This window comes from Odontesthes bonariensis, chromosome 24 (assembly GCF_027942865.1).
Source record: "Odontesthes bonariensis isolate fOdoBon6 chromosome 24, fOdoBon6.hap1, whole genome shotgun sequence".
In the NCBI taxonomy this organism is placed as follows: domain Eukaryota; kingdom Metazoa; phylum Chordata; class Actinopteri; order Atheriniformes; family Atherinopsidae; genus Odontesthes; species Odontesthes bonariensis.
This window is the reverse complement of record NC_134529.1, coordinates 16702377-16719848: the sequence shown is the minus strand read 5'-3', so window position 1 is coordinate 16719848 and position 17472 is coordinate 16702377. Positions and strand designations below refer to the sequence as shown.

Here is a 17472-nt window from a genome sequence, read left to right as displayed (position 1 = left end):
AGGGATGATGTGTGGTTTTGCGTTCAATGTCTTATTTACAAAAGTGATTGTACTGTTTTGTATTGTTGTGTAGGAAAAGTGTTATGTATGCATATTTTCAATAAAGCATTCAGGGTTTTGAAAAAAAAAAAAAAACACAAATGGCCCATGGGAGTTTGATGGGACAGGAGACTGTGCAGGCCCAAGTTTTGGACACCCGTCAGGTACCCTGAAAACCAACCTCATTTATGTCTGAGAGGGGGCTTGTTTTGATGCCAGCTGCCAATAAAGTCCAGCTATTTGAATAAGTCATATTGTTGGCCATTTTGATACAAGGGTTGCCATTTTGGATAGAAAAGTGACAAATGTGAGAGTGTTTCTGTGCGGTCATGTACTTTTCAATATTAAAAAAGCCCGGAAGCCGGCAGATCGTATGCTTTGCTTAATACTATCGAAATGGTTGTTTGCAAACCGTATAACAGGGGCTTCCTCTTTTTGTTTTACCTTGTTCATCTTTTATGACAGATAAAGGTTGTGTGGTGGAAAGTGCCAGTTGGAAATAAAAAGACTAAAAAGGTCATGTCATGAAATCAAAGCAACAGCTTGTGAGATAACATGCGTGGGTATTGTTAGTTGCTTTATGTTAATTATCATGGTATATGTTTTTAGTCATGAACTTAGTTTCTGAAGATATATTGCAATCAACACCTTTAGTCTTAAAAAAGGTATGTCTAATCTATAAATGTTGGCACAAAACTTCCCCAGTTTAGTACTTAAATGAAAACAATTATTTATTTTTCTTTGATTGCAGATGTTTTGATAGGTCATGTCTAGATATGCAAATAAGTCCTTTTTAATTGGGTATGCGCAAATATCTAATGAGCAAAACTGAGTAAAAGAACGCTTTTTAAACCATGATTTTTACTTTCTTTTTAAATACTACCATTTTTATATCGATCCACCATCTCCACACTTTTTAAAGGATGAAAACAAGCTAAATTTCCAATTTCCTTTCGGGTAAGTCAAAGGGTCCATATTTTATGGGACAATTTCTGCCAGATTGAACTCTTTGGAGCCACAAAATATCGCAGTAAAACAGGGAAACAAACATTAGCTGGATCATTTAACACTTTTAACACTCCGGAGATATAATTTGTCAAATTAACGAAAGCATGGTGCATGTACCCAGAGGATTAAAAACAAAAACGTAAAAGTGGATGTGGATGTGTCTTGCTTTATAATTTCACCATTAGTCTAATGGTTTGGGCTTCTCCATCTATCATCCACAACAACAATAAAACTCGAGCAGATACAACTAATGCAGTCACTTGAATGGTTGACTGTTTTTTAATCAAAAACTCAAACTACTTCAACAAAAATGGTTTAAAAATAGTTTCTTGTTGGTTTTTGTTAGCCACACAGTAACGTTACTTGTTTATTTAGCTTCATCGGAAAGGGGAGGGGCATTCAAACATACGTCACGTTGCCCCGCCCCCATTCAGCTTCAGTCTGACTCAAACGACCCGCTGTGTCTCGTCGTCTCTCAAAGCCGAAAAACAGAGCCCCGTTGAGGAAGCTTACCCGACCGCCAACCGAGTTCCCACGGCAGTCATGGCGGCGCCGTTGGCCCACTTCGATGAGGACTGGCAGGACTTTAACGAATTCAAGCCGTCCTCTGAGGCGGCTGACCAGCTGAACTCAAATGTGGGCGACGCGTCGGGCCTAAACGAGTTGTCCGACCTGGACAACAGTTTCTCCGGTGAGATCTGCAGCTTCAAGTCGATGGAGGACCTCGTCCACGACTTCGATGAGAAGCTGACAGTGTGCTTCCAAAACTACAACACCGCGACGGAAAACATAGCGCCCGTCAAGCCTATCACGGAGGATAACTTCCTGAAAGATGACGAGTAAGTGTGAATTTTCTGCCAGTTTTAATTGTGCTCACTTTTAATCTCTTTGCTCGTTAGCCACTGTTAGCCTCGCAGGCTAACCTGGCATTGACATTATCCGCTGCGGGACTCCTCTGAGAGTAGCTAGCTTCAATCAGTGCCGTGCAAACTTTGGCTGGCTGCATATTTCCAGCACTCCGCTACATCTTCTGTTTTGTGACAACAAATTGTGTTCCCTACCGTTTCATTTTGTGGTGAATCAGGAATAATTACCATGGTATTAGTATGAAATGTAACAACTTATTTAAGCTGTCTGGTTGGATGGAAGGAAAGAGTCGTTTTCTTTAGTGTGTGTGTTTCAGACGGAGGAGGAGTTATGCCACGTTACAAGATCTTGGTTGATAGATTGATTGAAGCTATTAGATCACCAATCACGTATATTTTTTTTCACGAGTTTTTTTTGTTTGTTTTTAATGGCCTTAATCGTATGAAACCAAATAAGGTTATCACGCTGTTTTCCGCTTACTGCTAACACAGTATATCATCTTTCATTTATGAACTTGTGATTTAAAGGGTGCACTGTTGGCATCTTTTTGTCTCTGCATTAACAGCCCTTGTTATCTCAGTTGGAGGCCCTTCCCAGTTGTATCTCAAGGGCTTTCAAACGTGACAGCTACTTATTCGCATGACAACGTGCCATTACTGCACAGCAGCTCTTCACTTCACTCCCACAGCGAGCATACGTGACACTTTGACCACAGAGGGGGCAGCGTGATTCGCCCTCCTCTTGCCCTTTGCGTCTAACTTTGGTAGGCCGGTTTGTTTGATCTGATCACATGGTGTGTGCAAGGTGCTGCTGCATATCCACACACACACTGACCACCTCACTTCAGTCTTGGACTGAAACAATCACATAAACTTGCATACTAAACAAGGGCGTGCATGATTTTTGTCCAGCGTCGTATCATTTGTAGGTTCTGTTTGCCAGCGTGCATAATAATAGTGTAACATCTGCATTTGTCTGCAGTGCACATATTACTGCAAGCAGACACGTGGCAGCCAAATAAAGGTCCACAGTTGTCGTAGAAATTATTCACAGATGCGTGACAAGCTTGTCTGGACTGCGGATCCATCTGTGTTTAGATTTTCTTTTACATCACAGACCCGTGTGAACATGGCTGTGGTGGAAATGAGCTGACATAGATATTATAGATCCATAAACCATGATTTATAACTAGCATGAGTTCCCAGCTAATGCAGCCCTTTTAGTTTGAAGTGTCCAGTGTGCGATTTATGAAGCGTAATAGCAGAGAAGCGTTATGTCATTATTCTCTTTTAGGCCAGTTATTTTCCAAAAATAACTCCTTCGTTTGATCATTAAGGTGTCCAAAGCGACAAAGAGGAATGTCGGAGACATTTCCAGAAGTGTCCATTCCCAGAAGAACTTGGGATTGGCCTGTTTTGTGTTTTGGATGGAACGTTTAGTTTCAGGGTTTTCCATCGTTTGGATTCTCGGCAAGTAATTAATTGTCAAACTCAACCACTGTTTGTGTGTGTGTGTCTCTCATAAAAGTTGAGGCTATTATTAGAGGAATATCGAGGAAGGTTATGTCACAAGGGTCAGCTGGTTTGTTGGACATTGGCGTTGAAGAAATGTGAGCAGACCTAATAAGATCCTTGTAGCGTGGACACAGAATCTCTTCATAGATGTGCACATTAAAAAGAAGGGTTTGTTTCAAGGGAGGTGTGGAAAGGTGCGGTGGGGAATGTATTTCTCAGTTAATAGTAGGGAAAATCTACAGTGAGATGGTTGGTCAAACAGAGGGGAAAAGTGAAAGTTATTGAGAGAACCGGAGGAAAAAGGGAGTGAAACAATTGGACTTCAGCCTGGCAAAGCCAAAATGGGGACACCGGGCTCAGTGAGAGTCTTTTCTGGATGACTGCACTTTTGCACGACGTGCCCAGCCTCTTAACAAGTTATCGAGCAAGACCATGTCTGAGACGAACTACAAGACGACATGGGTGGAAAACTATTGTGCGCTTCAGTTGGAGCGAGCGGAAAAGCAACTGAAATGTCAAGTGTTATTGCACACGTCTGCATGGATGTTAAACCGAGTAAACCGGACAAGTGGGTACAGTGCTGGAGCAGAAACGTATAAATGCACTCACTGAGACATGTCCGTTTTTTTTTTTTTTTTAACGCACCTATTGAAACCGAAGCTAATGGCATATTTTGGCTTGCGCACACGTGCCTGAGACACGGTCAATGTTTTTGGGCACAAACAATGCTCCCTGCCAGCTTTTGCCCTATTTAGAACGGCCCAACAGCTCACCAAGCAGTGCGTGAAGACTTCAGGGAGAAACATGCATGTTATATAAACGTTTGTGCGCGCGTGTGCGTGTGTGTTGGAGGAAGAGATGGTATGACAGTTCAGAGCCACTGTGACACATGGGTTCACAGCATCCAGCCTGTCGCTGCTAGCACACCAAGAGCCAAGAGAACAAGAAGTGACCCGCCTGCAGTTCACTCGAATCAGACCCTCAGTCATCGTGTTTAAAAGTGCTAAAAACCTACTTAACACCTTTCACGACCACACAAAATGAGTTCGTAACTCGATTTCAGCGAATTTGCGCACCGCCCCAAATGAAGTCTCCAGCTAATTTTTAATAGAGATGATTGGGTTCTTACAAATGGACATCAACTTTGAGCTGCAGCAAGGGTTACGTCTCCCTAGAGAGGAAACAGCGTGGGGAGAGAGTGACGTTTGAACCTTTCTGCTAAGAAACTAAATGTAAATGATTGCACAGGACCCTTAAAATCTTGTAACAAATATGTTTTTCAAGATCGAGATGGATTTCACAGCAACAGACTCTGCACCGCCATCTGTTCAGCTTCCACGTTTCCTCTGCCAGTGTCCGTGCGGCAGAATGTTGTAAACATTCAACAATTTGCCGGTATAATGGCAACACTGTTTCTACACCAGAACTATTCTGCCAGCAAACTTGACACGTAGTATGTGCGATTAAGAAGTTGCAGGAACATCGCGGACTGGTGAGGACGGGGGGTCAGAGAACAGGACATAAAACTGCCTGCTAATGCTGCGTCATGGTAAAAAGAGAAGCAGGGTTTGTCTTATCTATAACTGCAGGCTGCTGCTCATCTGTCTCATTTCACAGTCTTTCATTTTTTCTGTCTTCTTCTTGCGTTCTTCCAGGGTGTGGAATTCTTTGACAAATAACTATGGCCACGTGATGCCTGTGGACTGGAAGACTTCCTACACCCGGTCACTACACCTGCCATCCCTCAACCTCACTGAGCACGAGGTACCACACACCCACAGCCTGTTATGTAGGGAGACATTTCACGCAGGAAATGAACAGATCACAGTCCTGCATATCTCAAAGATAGTAAATGAAGGGAGTAAATGCATATCCTTATAAACCTAATTGGGAAAGTTACCGGGACACAGAGTGAGCACTGCAGAGACCTTCTGGATCCACAGTCCTCTTTTGCTCGTGGCAAAGTGCTGCCCTTTGGAATTAAAAACTTAAAAACTTTCAACCATCTTTTAAGACGGTCGGTCTCGGCTCTGCCAAACAAACAGGTCGGTTGCTGTTTTAATGCCTATACCTCTGTGAAGACGTTGCACAGAAACCCAGAGCGGCGGCTGGGTGCGGAGTCTTGCACTCCCAGCCCACAGTTCAGTGGTTAAAGACACTCATTCATCCTAAGTGTCAAATTCTTATTAAGTGATGAATCGATTTATTGCCCAACACCATGATCGTTATGGCAATGCACCACTGTGTTTAAAACGGGCCTCTGCAGAAAGAGACTGTGTTACACAGGAAGTAATTCAGCTTTGAAAAGTTGCTACCAGATTCAGTTTGTAACTGTGATCCAACAAGCTTTCCTCCTGTGAAATATTATGCATTCATTCGGTGTGTGTGTGTGTGTGTGTGTGTGTGTGTGTGTGTGTGTGTGTGCGAGTGCGTCTGTGTGCGTGCATGTGTGTATTGAGAGGGAAGGAGCAGCTGTAAAGAGAGAGTATGTTGAAATGTTCTCAACACTTCAAAAATGAACAAAACTTCAGATACTTGATCTCAGTCTGTTTCAAAATGTTTTGTGTGTGTGTATATGTTGTTTTTTTTAACATTTTTTTTTCTTTGAACCTCTGCTCTCTGTCTGCTTCACCTCCTGTTTTTCTCTGAATCTCTGCCCTTTCCTCCCTCGCTGCGGGACACAAGTTGGATAACCAGTCCTTGGATCTTTCGGACGACGACGACGAGCTGAGGGAACAGTTGGACATGCACTCGATCATCGTTCCGTGCATCAACGAGGAGCCGCTTTTCACAGCGGAGCAGGTGATCCACTCACACACGTGCTCGAACTCGGCGGCGTAGCGTCTTGGCAGCTGCTGTTGGAACCTCTCAAGCACTTTAAACGTAATACGAGTGTAAAGTGTTAGTTGATCAGAATTAGCACCTCACCACACATACATGCATACATTAACCCTGGCATGTACCTCGCCAGCAGTCAGTGGATTATTTCAGGACGTAAATGTCTGCAGTATGACGCTGCAAACATGTTTTTCTGCATGCTTATTTACTGCGGTGTTGCTCAGGTGATAGAGGAGATAGAAGAGATGATGCAGGAGTCTCCAGACCCGGACGATGACCAGAGTCCCTCCCAGTCCGACCTGTCTATGCTCTCTCAGGACCTACATGCTTTGAAACGCTCCGGCTCCAACACCAGCTACGAGGAACGTGAGTACTACTCCTAATCCTCCCATGCGATGCGAGTCGCTATTTTTCACAACCCTGGAATGAATTGTAACGGGGCACGCTGTCCACGACACAATGGAACCGCACACTCGCGCATGATAACATACTTATGTAACATGTAACAAATAGGGACAGACAGTGTGTGTGTTACACTAAATGTTATGTAATCAACAAAATACATTTGGCTTGAAAACTGAGGGCTGTAGAATTCAGATTGTTAACCAGCAGCCCATGAATGTTTACTTGACTTGTTGACATATTGTCTGCAGGACTGCGTCAGCTGTCTGTGTCGGAGCTGACTGAGACTCTGGAGGAAGTGGAGGCAGCCATTCGCCGCTACAGTGAAGAGCTGATCCAGGTCCTGGCACTGCGAGATGAACTGGACTATGAAAAGGAGGTACTTTGACTTGGTCACATTTGGGTTTAAAATCCTATCGGTTAGAAAAATCAGCTGTATCTCGACGGGTAAATGTTCAGAAAGCTTTAAAAAAAAAAAAAAAAAAAAAAAACGGCTCGTGATGTGGCGAGAACAGACAGCAGCGCTCACAGCGTTCTGAAAGGCGGTGAGAGGTCAGCGAATTGCCAGCAGCTTTATGTTCACATTTTCATTTGCCTCAGTGTCACGACTCCACCAGAGTAGTTTTGACAGAATCTAAAAATGGATTCCTCTTCGAGGGTTTCGTGCACAAGGAACACAATGAAAGAGCTACAGAGACCAACCCGAAGCTCCGTGTGTGTGTGCAGGTTAAGAACAGCTTCATCTCGCTGCTGATCGACGTGCAGAACAGACAGAAGGAGCACCGCGACCTGCTGCGGAAGAAGAAGAAAATCAGAAGCACGACTACGACGGGGCCCAACGGCCAGAGGACAGCCAGCACGCACATCCCGGGCACGGTGAGTCACGTGACGACACGCGGAGGAGGACGCGAACAGAAACAGACACATAAGCCGTTTGCATGATCACGTTGAAGATCAGCTTAAATGGACACAAGTACACGTCGCCACACACATTCTCATCTTATGGAAAGAGATGCATGACCTGACAGATGATAGTTGGTGATGATGGTCGGAATCATTTTCTTTGCTAGCACCAAAGCTTTTCTTAAAACCTTCTTCCCACTTTCTCTTGACATAGAAACCTCCTCATCTCTTTTTTCCCCCTCCTTCCTGTCGCTCCTTGTAGCTCCTCACTCTGGAGGGACTCTCCAGTGTCATTCAAAATGGCCTCCGTCAGACTTTTGGCAACACAGGAGGGGACAAACAGGTGCCCCTGCTCTTTCTTTCCACTGCAGACACATTTCCGTGCACCCGTTCTTTTTTTTATTTTTTATTTTATTATTTTTATTTATTTCCTACTTGTCACTGGCATGTTTGTTTCCTTCAGCACTGCTACCACCACTCTCTGTTGGTGTCATTTGTTCAGTTTGACTTGCTGTTATTGTGGCATCACTTTTTCTCCTTTTTTTTTCTCCTCGTCTTCAGTAACTCTTTTCTTTCTTTCTTTCTTATTTATTTTGCAGCTTGTACTGTTTCATCATCTTAATCTTCCGTTTATTTCAAGCACAATTGCTGCTGTCTAACTTTGCCAGGAGGCGTTTACACTGAGCAGCGGTTTCAGACCTCCTCTCAATGACGATAGCATTTTTAGACCTTTGCCATTATTCCGACACTATTTTTATTTTCTTCCAAGACCTTTTAAATGCAAAGTTAAATGAGTAATAGTGCATAGTTTTCAGTCGAATTGTATGTCTTTTCTTTTCAGTATCTCACCACGGTAATCCCTTATGAAAAGAAAGCAGGCTCCCCTCCTGTTGAAGACCTCCAGATCCTCACAAAAAGTGAGTTTATTACTTTCTTTCTTTCAGTTTTTTTTTTTTTTTTTTTTTTTTTTTTTTTGCCAGCAACACCACAAGAGCACACAAACAAGCTTTCACCGAGACATACTGACAGAATCAGACATGATAATCTGCTCAGCTGGTTAGTTGTCAGTATTTGCACTATATTCGCAAAATGTAACGAGCTTCTCTCTCCCCCGGCAGTCATGCACGCCATGAGGGACGACAGTGAGAAGGTGCCCGCCCTCCTAACCGACTACATCCTCAAAGGTAAACGCTCCGCTTTTCAGTCAACGTCTGAGCTACGTTTCTTCAATCCTGTTTACGATCCGAGGCTTTGCCGATTTCTCTTTTCTCACTGAAGTTGTTGAAATTTCCAGCTGAGCGCCTACAAAACTCTTGTTGCTGAATGTCATACAGTGGTCTAGGCATTAAAGCTCCTGCAAAGTACGAAGAAAGTTGTATTTGGTCCAAAAAATTTTTACTTGTATTTTCTCATATTTGGAATGAATAGAGATGCTTTCCTATTGGGACTATAACAAATATAACAAATATATCAGGGATTCAATCACTTTGACAGTGGGGAAAAGGAACTCTCATTTAACAGGAAGAGACCACCAGTAGAACCAGACTCTGGGGACGGCAGCCAGTTGGGAAGCACAGAGACACAAACGAGGATTTCTATAAACAGATCAGCCATAAAACTACAAGCATTGACCAGGAAATTGAGTTCCACTTCTCATCTTATTACAATGCAATGTAAACCCGGGTTTACACGGGTACCCCCAGCAGGTCAACAGTGGACCCTGCAAAAACTGCTTGGGAGGAGCTCAACGAACTCGAGGAACGATGTGAAGTTTCCAGACTCAGCAAAGCGCTCTTTGGGCGGCATGCCGAGGACATACTCAATGTTGGGTGATCGGTCATTATGTTATGGCCGATTGGCTAGACCCTAATTCATACAAGACGGAGCCAAACATTTATTTCCAAGAAAATGAATGAGTTACTAGATAGGATTCTTTGTTTTGGTGAAAAAAAAATCATTGATTTGATGAAATATTTCGTGTCACTGTTGACATCTCCCTTCCTTGTCTTTCACCCGTGCTGCGCTGTCCTTTTTGGTAGCTCTGGTATGAGAGCGGTGGAACCCGAGGTTTGTGAGGCTAACGCAGGTCATTCACCTTCAGCTCTTGAGTCAAATGCCCTTCCTCTTCCTCTCTGTCTGCATCACATCATCTTTAACCAGAACGAGCGGCCCCTCCTTCACTCGCTCTTGCTGTAGTGGCTTCCTGTGCTGTGTAGTGCTTGTTGCTGCGCTGCACCCCTCCCGAAACAACCCAAACGCACTCCTGCGTGTGATCTGCCTGTACTGCCAGCTTGTAGTAACCGCCGCTCACGTGTTCGCTTCTCGCCTGTGACCGGCGTTTCCTCCTCTCTCACCGCTCTTTTATCCCTGTGGTAGTCGCTCTCCCATAATTCCCAGCTCCCCTTCCCCATGAGCACCGAGGCGACATTTATCTCCAGCTGCTGTGTCCTTGTCTTTGCAGTCCTCTGTCCCACGTAAAGTCGAAAGGCGAGACTGGCGTTTCCGGAGCCATCCGACGGACCAGCAGAGGAGGGTTCTGGAAATTTGGAGAAGAAAAACCCAGACATGGGGAATCGAAATCCAAACCTTCCTTCTTTTTCTCCTCAATTTGTGACATCAGAGACCCCCCCCCCCTCTCTCTCATGCTATTTTGTACTCCTCCACTTTTGTTCTTAAGTTTTTAACTCTAGACATGACTTGGTCTGTGTAGTGTATTTGGAATCTTATTTTTTTTTTAATTCTTGAGTGCATCCCTGTTTATTCTGACTGCATGATGACTTGTCTGTGGATGCTAGAAATCAGTGTTAGTCCGGACACCTGAACAGTGAAGCGTCAGGGCAACAAGAAGGTGGGTCCCCCCCCCCCCCCAATCATCATCAGCTGGTCTCAGTGAGGGACATGCAGTCCACTTTGTCTCTTTTGTTTCTGTGTCGTCGACAGGGAAAACAAAAGCCTGGCAGAATCTGTGAGTCTCAAAGTGCCGGGCGACTCCTTGGTATCGTCGTAAGTGGCGAACCTTATTCGATTGCACATGACATTTTAAGTTTGCAAACTTTTGCTTGCTAAGGATCAAAGAGGAAACCCGTTCATTGAAACCTCCAAAGTCGTCGGCTTCTATCGCTGCATGTTGGCTTTGGGTAACCGCTGTGAGCTGAATGTTATAAGAGGACATATTTTGTATACGACTGAGAGAAATTGCACAACTTTTTACTATTTTACAAGAAGGGACAAAAGCGATATGACTTCAGAAAAGTGATGGCTGGAAGGACAAACGTGTAAAGTATATTTTTGAATTGGGGGGGTTAAAGAAATTAGGGACTTTGTAATCATTTTGTAAATGCTGTCCATTGACCTCTGAGCCCTGGAATAGTGACCCCGCCCTCTGAAAACTTCATGACTTCCACATTAAGAGTCTGCAGATACCTCACGTTTCCTTTAGGCATTAATAGAAATTCATTTGATTGTATTGTTGGCTAGACAGTGTCGTTAAGTTTCCGTCTGGTTTGTTTATTATGTACTTGACCTTCAGTTGTGGGCGTTAGCTTACAGTAGCCTTTTCCTCTCGTCTCGCATAGTAGAGGCTCATGTGGAAGGTGTGCCATACAATACATCGTAGTACTCGTACATGCCCGATGTCAGCGTGAAGAGTTGACGCGTTTCCCACATCGGTTACAAGGCCCGCGACACTTTAAACCACCTTAAGGGGCATTTCATTGATTTTTAAGGGACAACTAATCAGCCAATAGAACTTTGGTTCAGAAGGACTTTTGTCTCAGTTGATGAATTGACCATAAGGATGTTGATGTGATGCCATTTCTTCCCTCTGGACTTAAGAAATGTAGAAGGAAAAGCCTGCATTGGTTTATGGTAAATACAGGATCCAAACTAGAAAGGGAGTTGGGGATATATCAGCGTGTTTTCATAGTGGGAGGCAGGCCTCCCCACAGAGGGGTCCATATGATTTACTTAAAAATATACACCAGCAATAAAGAAATTATGGATTAAATAGGTTTTTTTTCCGAAACTGTACCAATTTGGACAGAAATTTTGTGTCCATCCGCTGAGGTTAGAATTGTATTATTTTAGTACATGGTAAATCACTGGAGTGCCCCTTTACAGCGTGCTCATCAGCAGGTCGCTACACTAACACCCGGTCAGGTCTCTCATCGGCGTTGGCACTCAAAGATCTTGTCGTGATCGTTGCCAACATATTCAACTCTTTGTTTTGTCTCCAACAAAGCTACGGATGGCCTCGCTGCACTTTTTAACCTTTCATTTTATTTTTATTTTTTTGTCAAGCATGGTAGCCACTTGATTAACGGAGGCATTTTAAGTACAGATTATACGACGCGGTGGTGATTGTGGTGTCAGGGAACGAGGAGGGAAAGGGCTGCCATGAATGTCGGGGCAAGATTGCACTTAGCGTTGCTGAGATGTAAGAGGGCTTTCAAGGGAAAACAAGCTCCTAGTTCCATATCATATCATATCATCATCGACAGCTTTGAAAACATTTACAACCCGGCATGTGCTGCATGCACTATACCGCTGCAAACGCATCTCTAATGATTACTGATTTAGTTTTCATTTCTACATGTTAATATTACACTAAAGGGACACAAGTGCACGGAAGCGGATTTAAGATTTTACCTGTTAAAAGGTATCAGAAAGCCTCAGTTTATGATAAAAAGAAACACCATCGGCTCTGATGGTTATAGAATGAAATGGCAGATCTCGCTCAGCAAACATATCTGTGTGTCTCCGGGTTAGAGAATTATATTTATAAGCGCACAACAACAACAACAACGAAAAAAAGAGGCTGCCTTTGTAAATGCCTGAAAATATTTGTACATTTTAATAAACTCATTTTGTTCTTAATGCAATAGAATTCCCCAGTGTGGGGGTTTCATGTTTACTGTCTCATGTGGTCTCATGTGGTACTGCGGTTTTATTAAATTATTCTGTAAATGTTTGTTTTTGTTACAATATTCCTGACTGTACTGGTACAAGTGTTCTTGTGGCCACATTGCATTGCAACTCATTTCAAATAAAAATAATGAGAAAAAAAAAGATATGTAAAGATGCGTGTTGTTTTTATAGTTTTATCAGATCTTTGCTTTCATCAGTTAGAAAGAAGCAGAGTTTTAGCTTCGTTTGAGGTTCCTTTTCAAACGATTTAGTTACATTGTGGCTTAGTTTGACCGACCAATCAGAATGACATCAATTGGCTCTTTCTCAACCTATGATAATCCTTATCCCGTAACAAATGTAATCTTTTCTATTCAGTATGACAAAAAAAAAAGGGGGGGTGGGGTTTCTCGGCTACCGCAGATGAACCTAATGGCACTTGCAAGCTGCGTTTGCCACGCTGACGTACGCCTTCGTGTGTTCACCAGACAAGTGCAAGCTCACACGAGTTTCTGATTTCCATCGCCAAAGATCATCCAAACACATTTAAATAATGATGGGATACATTTTCCAGAGAAGATTGGTTAGAAAAAAGTAGAAGAGACTCTAAAATACCGGACGGGAAAGGTTTGATGTTTGACTCAGCCGTGCCCGTTTAGACACTTAAAGAAAGGAAAAAAAGCAGCTGCATCCGCCTGCTCATCAAGCTTTGTTTAAATGTCAGATACGTCACATTTTTCTCTTCCCTCTCGTTGTCCCAGTTATTCGTGAATCGTGCTGGGCTCCTCCATGTTTCCTCTCCCCCTCAGCCGCGGCAGGCCAGAACTTTCAGAGTGTCAAACATCCAGGGTGTCCCGCAGGGTCACAGGTTGGTGTCCGTGAACATTGTGTGCTCCTTCCTCACGGTGCTGAAGCCTTTGACGGTGTCGACAAATTCCTCGTCATCCATGAACTAGAGGGAGGGGAAACGGCTTGTGAAACGCAGACTACAGCCTGGATACGTTTTTGCTTGTTGAGTGGACAATATACTGTCATGTTGGGGCATAAAGAGGTAACGAGAAAAGGTTGTGAAACCTTTTCTCAGCATATAGTTCATCATCAGTGTGACTGTGCTTGCAGTTTGAACAAGTTCAGCATACGTTTTTTGGGGGTCTCTTACCATCCCGCTGTCATGGCCTGAAATGTTTGGGTCCCACACATCGTCATCCCCCGTGAGCGACTTGCCATCCATCATCTGGCTGACGCTACGTCTCAAAGAATTCATGCGGAGGACGCCCAGTTCGCCCTGCGGAGGAACTTCATCAGCGGGCTCACATTTGGCTTCCAGCACTTCCTGCAGAGACCAAAAAAAAAAACAACGTTTTACTTACAAATCAAGCAAAAAGGTTGTTTGCATGTGTTGATGAGAAAATTTACCTCTAGCTTCATGGTGAAACCCTTGAGGGTCACACTGTTGGAGAAGCTCGTGGTGTCGGGTACCGTATCAAACTGCAAGACAAGAGCGGGCGAGACTGCCGTATTTGGGCCACAAGCGCATAAAAGTATATGAGGAAACTTTCTACAACATGCCAAATTAGTGGAAACTGTCAAAAGGTTGACCCGAAAATAACTGAGGGAAGGTCAGTGAGATGAAGATGCGCTCTCAGGGGAAACGGGTCAAGACATGATGTATTGCAAAAGCTTCTTAAAAACTCTAATGAAAATGAAAAAAAACACCAAAAACAAATCAAATGTCAGCTGGAGCCGGTATTATTAATGCTGGCCCTTTCGTGGCTTTCTGGGACATATAAGTGGAACAGATCTATTGAAGTTTCTGCAACTAAAAGGAAAATATCTGCTGCGACGATGACCTAGTTTGTACATTTCTGTTGCCAATCTGAAAAATTAGGCACCAAAGCTAAAGCACCCCTCACCAAGACAGAGTTGCTGGCTGGGTAGACAGCCATGGGGCTCCTCTTCTGCATGGGGAGGGCCACCAGAGGAGGTCTCTCCCTGGTGACGTGGGGTGTGTTCAGGGCCTGGTGCAACACGAACAGAAGAATCGGTTCAACCTTACCTTACCTGAGAACTGCCGCACGGTTTTCTCACCAGGTAAGTTTTTCACCCTGACATGCGGCAGCACAAACGGAGCGCCGTCTCTTACCTTATGAAGCGTGACGCCTAACACGACGGCGAGCAGCAGCAGGGCGATGCCTGCCATCACCACAATGAACCACAGTTCCTGTACGACTTGCTGGTTTTTCAGGCCTCCCTCTGCCCGATCACCACCACCCCCTCCACCCCCTGCTCCTCCTCCAGGAGGAGAGGGGCTCGGTGAATCTGGAATCCCAAACTTTGTATTTAAATGCTGCATTAAATACAAATTGTTTAGGGTTTGATTAGTCACGGAAGGATGACGGAGCAGACCGATAAGGCTCAAGTCTAAATTCAGACCATCACAATGTGATGGAAAAAAAAGTTCTGAACAACCACAAAGTGGGACAGAGATGTCTTTAAACAGATAGAAAATTATGCAAATCGCTAAGTTTCCTAAAACGAGTTCAAGACTGAGTAGACGGAAGATGAAAGGCCAGCAAAGTGAATTCAACATGAACACAAACCTACAACCCCCGAACAAGATGACACAGGAACAGAAAAATGGATGAATGAACGGTGGATTAACACAAGCAGGCCCAACATGACTGAAATGAGACCGAAACAATCATAGAACCAGAGGAAAGAATCCACTAATGACAACACAAAGAGGCTCAAAACCTATTTATATTAATTTGTCCTGCTTCTGTGTAAGAGGGGTTTGAGGGCTTTTACAAGTCTAACACACAGGCTACATCTTATTGATTTTATTCATATACATTTTTTTTTAAAAGAATAATGATTAACCGGCATTTTGTCACATATTACATGTAAAAACACAATTATCAGCCCATATGTCCAGGATTTACCACCTTACAGCAGAATGAATTCGTGTCCTCTTGTGAATGTACCTCAGATGGTCCAAATGGAGTGAATCGATGATCAGTCTCACACACACACAGCCCTCCTATCACTAAACAGTTACATGAAAATGTGTTCTTCAGTTAAAACAGCTCGCACCCTGGAGGATTTATATTTGACAGATGTCACGAATTAATACAGTGAGAACGAAAGACGATCACGTGCGCGCTGTGGAACTGATAACATAGTAACGGGAGACATAGTGGCCCGTGTGGCCTAGTTTTAGGCATCAGAAATGGCGCAAGCCTCCACACTAAGTCACTTTTGTGTATATCCACAGAGTTGATTCCAAAGTTCTTATTGTAAATGAGTGGAGGGGGGACAGAGGGGACTCACCAGTGCTGGGGTCCGTGGTTCGGCCTGCGGCTGCGGTGCTGGCAGCCCCGCGCCGAGTGACGCATCGATCAAAAGGCCAAAGACCTGCCAAGTGTTTAGGATCACACCTGTCGCCCCATCAATATTTCACACCTGATACTTTTACTTGCTGACCGGCTTCCTTCGACGTTACACTCTGAAGAGACGAGATGTGGGGGAAAAAAAAAAAAAAAAAGTTAGATTATCCAGTCTCGCAGCTGACATTTCCCAGGGAGAACAAAGAAGAAAATACGCATCTCGCGTCAGAACTTAAGAAACTGCGTGGCTGTTCCTCGGTGCCTCTAAAAACTCCCACCAACCTTTGCTTTTCCTAAGCAGTGCCATGGTAACAGTCGGGTGTCTGGTTTCCCTTTACCTGAAGAGCTGTTTGTCCTTTCATGTCAGGATAGCCTACTGAACTCTCCAAAGTGTCTCCGATCCAATGCGCCCGAGGCTGTTCAGTTTGGGCTTTTCATTTCATTGTGTTCCAAAAAGTAGCCCAGTGCTGAACGGGTTTCTAATATAAAGTGAAAAAAAACATAAAGAAAATATCTCAAACTATTTACCACAGTGTGCGTATGCTTTACGACGTTGGCTTAACGAGCCTACATAGACAGTAGGAAAATAGTTTGCAGTTGTTATATTGGTGGAAGTGCACAGGTGGATTCGTGTGTTTAAAAGCAAGAGGGTGGAAGGGAAAAGAGAAACATCCCCACCGAATATGAGCTTGAAATATATCTGAAAACAACATGACCTAAATGTTCGGCGTGGTGCCCTGGCAATATGCTCCATAACCACACGATGGCGCCAAGCGTCTTGTGGAAGTGGCGCCGCACGGAAATGTCCGGTTGAATGAGTCAAAGACAGCAGAGAGGAAAGTCGTTATGCAAGCCAAGCTGCAGTACCCCTTATCCTCAGTCCGCAGCTAAAAGCCTCACTGCAGCACTGAAACCAGTTGCACGATGTCCGCTTCCTCCGTCTCATCCTCAACTTCCCACCAACGTGCGTCTGCCCATCTGCAGCGGGACAAATTACAGACATGAGCTTGCCCTGGGTGAAACTTTGGGACTTGCATCTGGACCTTTAAATATGTTTTACTGCTCTGCCGTCTTGTTTCGTTCTTCTACCTTAAGTTGACTAATTTAAGCCACACACACACACACACACACACTCTGGGCAGAACAATGGGGCCCCCGAACAAACTCTCAATGTGGCCTATTTTCCAACTTACTTGTCAAAGGCAACTTGACCTTCATATCACAGAGTGATGCATACAAAAAGCTCTGCCCTGATCCAGCACGCTGAATCACAATCCCCCCTTTTAATGGCACGTGACTTCTCGGAGTTTAAGCTCGGTCAATATGAAACGTTAATGTGAATCGTGATGGAATCCGGTCGTATTTAAAAACTATGTGGGATTTTTTAGGTTTGTTACGCACGAGTCTTAACAGTTCTAGAGTGAAGGTTAAAAAAAATAAAACGCCACATAGACATGTTTGCAAGATCCAAATTTACATTTTCACATGAGGCGATCCGCGTGTACCACATCTGTGAATATGTCTTCATAGGGACAAACATCATGCAAAACAATCTGGCAGCCGCGTGACAATTTCGGGAGCCTTTTGAAGGAGAAACTTTAAGGTTAGTT

General features: G+C 44.0%; 2 protein-coding genes across 8 annotated transcripts; one reads left to right on the top strand and one right to left on the bottom strand.

Moving 5' to 3' along the window:
* Positions 1 to 1500: 1500 nt before the first annotated feature.
* On the top strand, positions 1501 to 12629 carry fez2b (fasciculation and elongation protein zeta 2b). 5 transcript variants are annotated; one of them, XM_075458575.1, is made up of 11 exons: positions 1501 to 1886; positions 5084 to 5192; positions 6114 to 6230; positions 6491 to 6632; positions 6920 to 7047; positions 7395 to 7544; positions 7834 to 7914; positions 8413 to 8488; positions 8690 to 8755; positions 9611 to 9638; positions 10033 to 12629. In XM_075458575.1, the coding sequence occupies exons 1-10, from the start codon at positions 1591 to 1593 to the stop codon at positions 9619 to 9621; spliced, it is 1176 nt and encodes a 391-aa protein (XP_075314690.1). In that variant the 5' UTR covers positions 1501 to 1590; the 3' UTR covers positions 9622 to 9638; positions 10033 to 12629. The 5 variants fall into 5 exon arrangements, 4 of the variants coding, with proteins under 4 accessions (XP_075314690.1, XP_075314688.1, XP_075314687.1 ...); XR_012768801.1 differs by having other exon boundaries at positions 8690 to 9638; XM_075458573.1 differs by lacking the exon at positions 9611 to 9638.
* LOC142374769 (usherin) lies at positions 12409 to 16415 on the bottom strand. Of its 3 annotated transcripts, none has more exons than XM_075458577.1 (7): positions 16201 to 16415; positions 15807 to 15981; positions 14620 to 14795; positions 14390 to 14494; positions 13893 to 13964; positions 13636 to 13809; positions 12409 to 13428 (listed from the first exon to the last, which is right to left on the bottom strand). In XM_075458577.1, exons 3-7 carry the CDS (start codon positions 14674 to 14676, stop codon positions 13339 to 13341), a joined length of 498 nt encoding a protein of 165 aa, XP_075314692.1. In that variant the 5' UTR covers positions 14677 to 14795; positions 15807 to 15981; positions 16201 to 16415; the 3' UTR covers positions 12409 to 13338. The 3 variants fall into 3 exon arrangements, with proteins under 3 accessions (XP_075314692.1, XP_075314691.1, XP_075314693.1); XM_075458576.1 differs by having other exon boundaries at positions 16145 to 16225; XM_075458578.1 differs by lacking the exons at positions 14390 to 14494; positions 16201 to 16415 and having other exon boundaries at positions 15807 to 16133.
* Positions 16416 to 17472: the final 1057 nt, after the last annotated feature.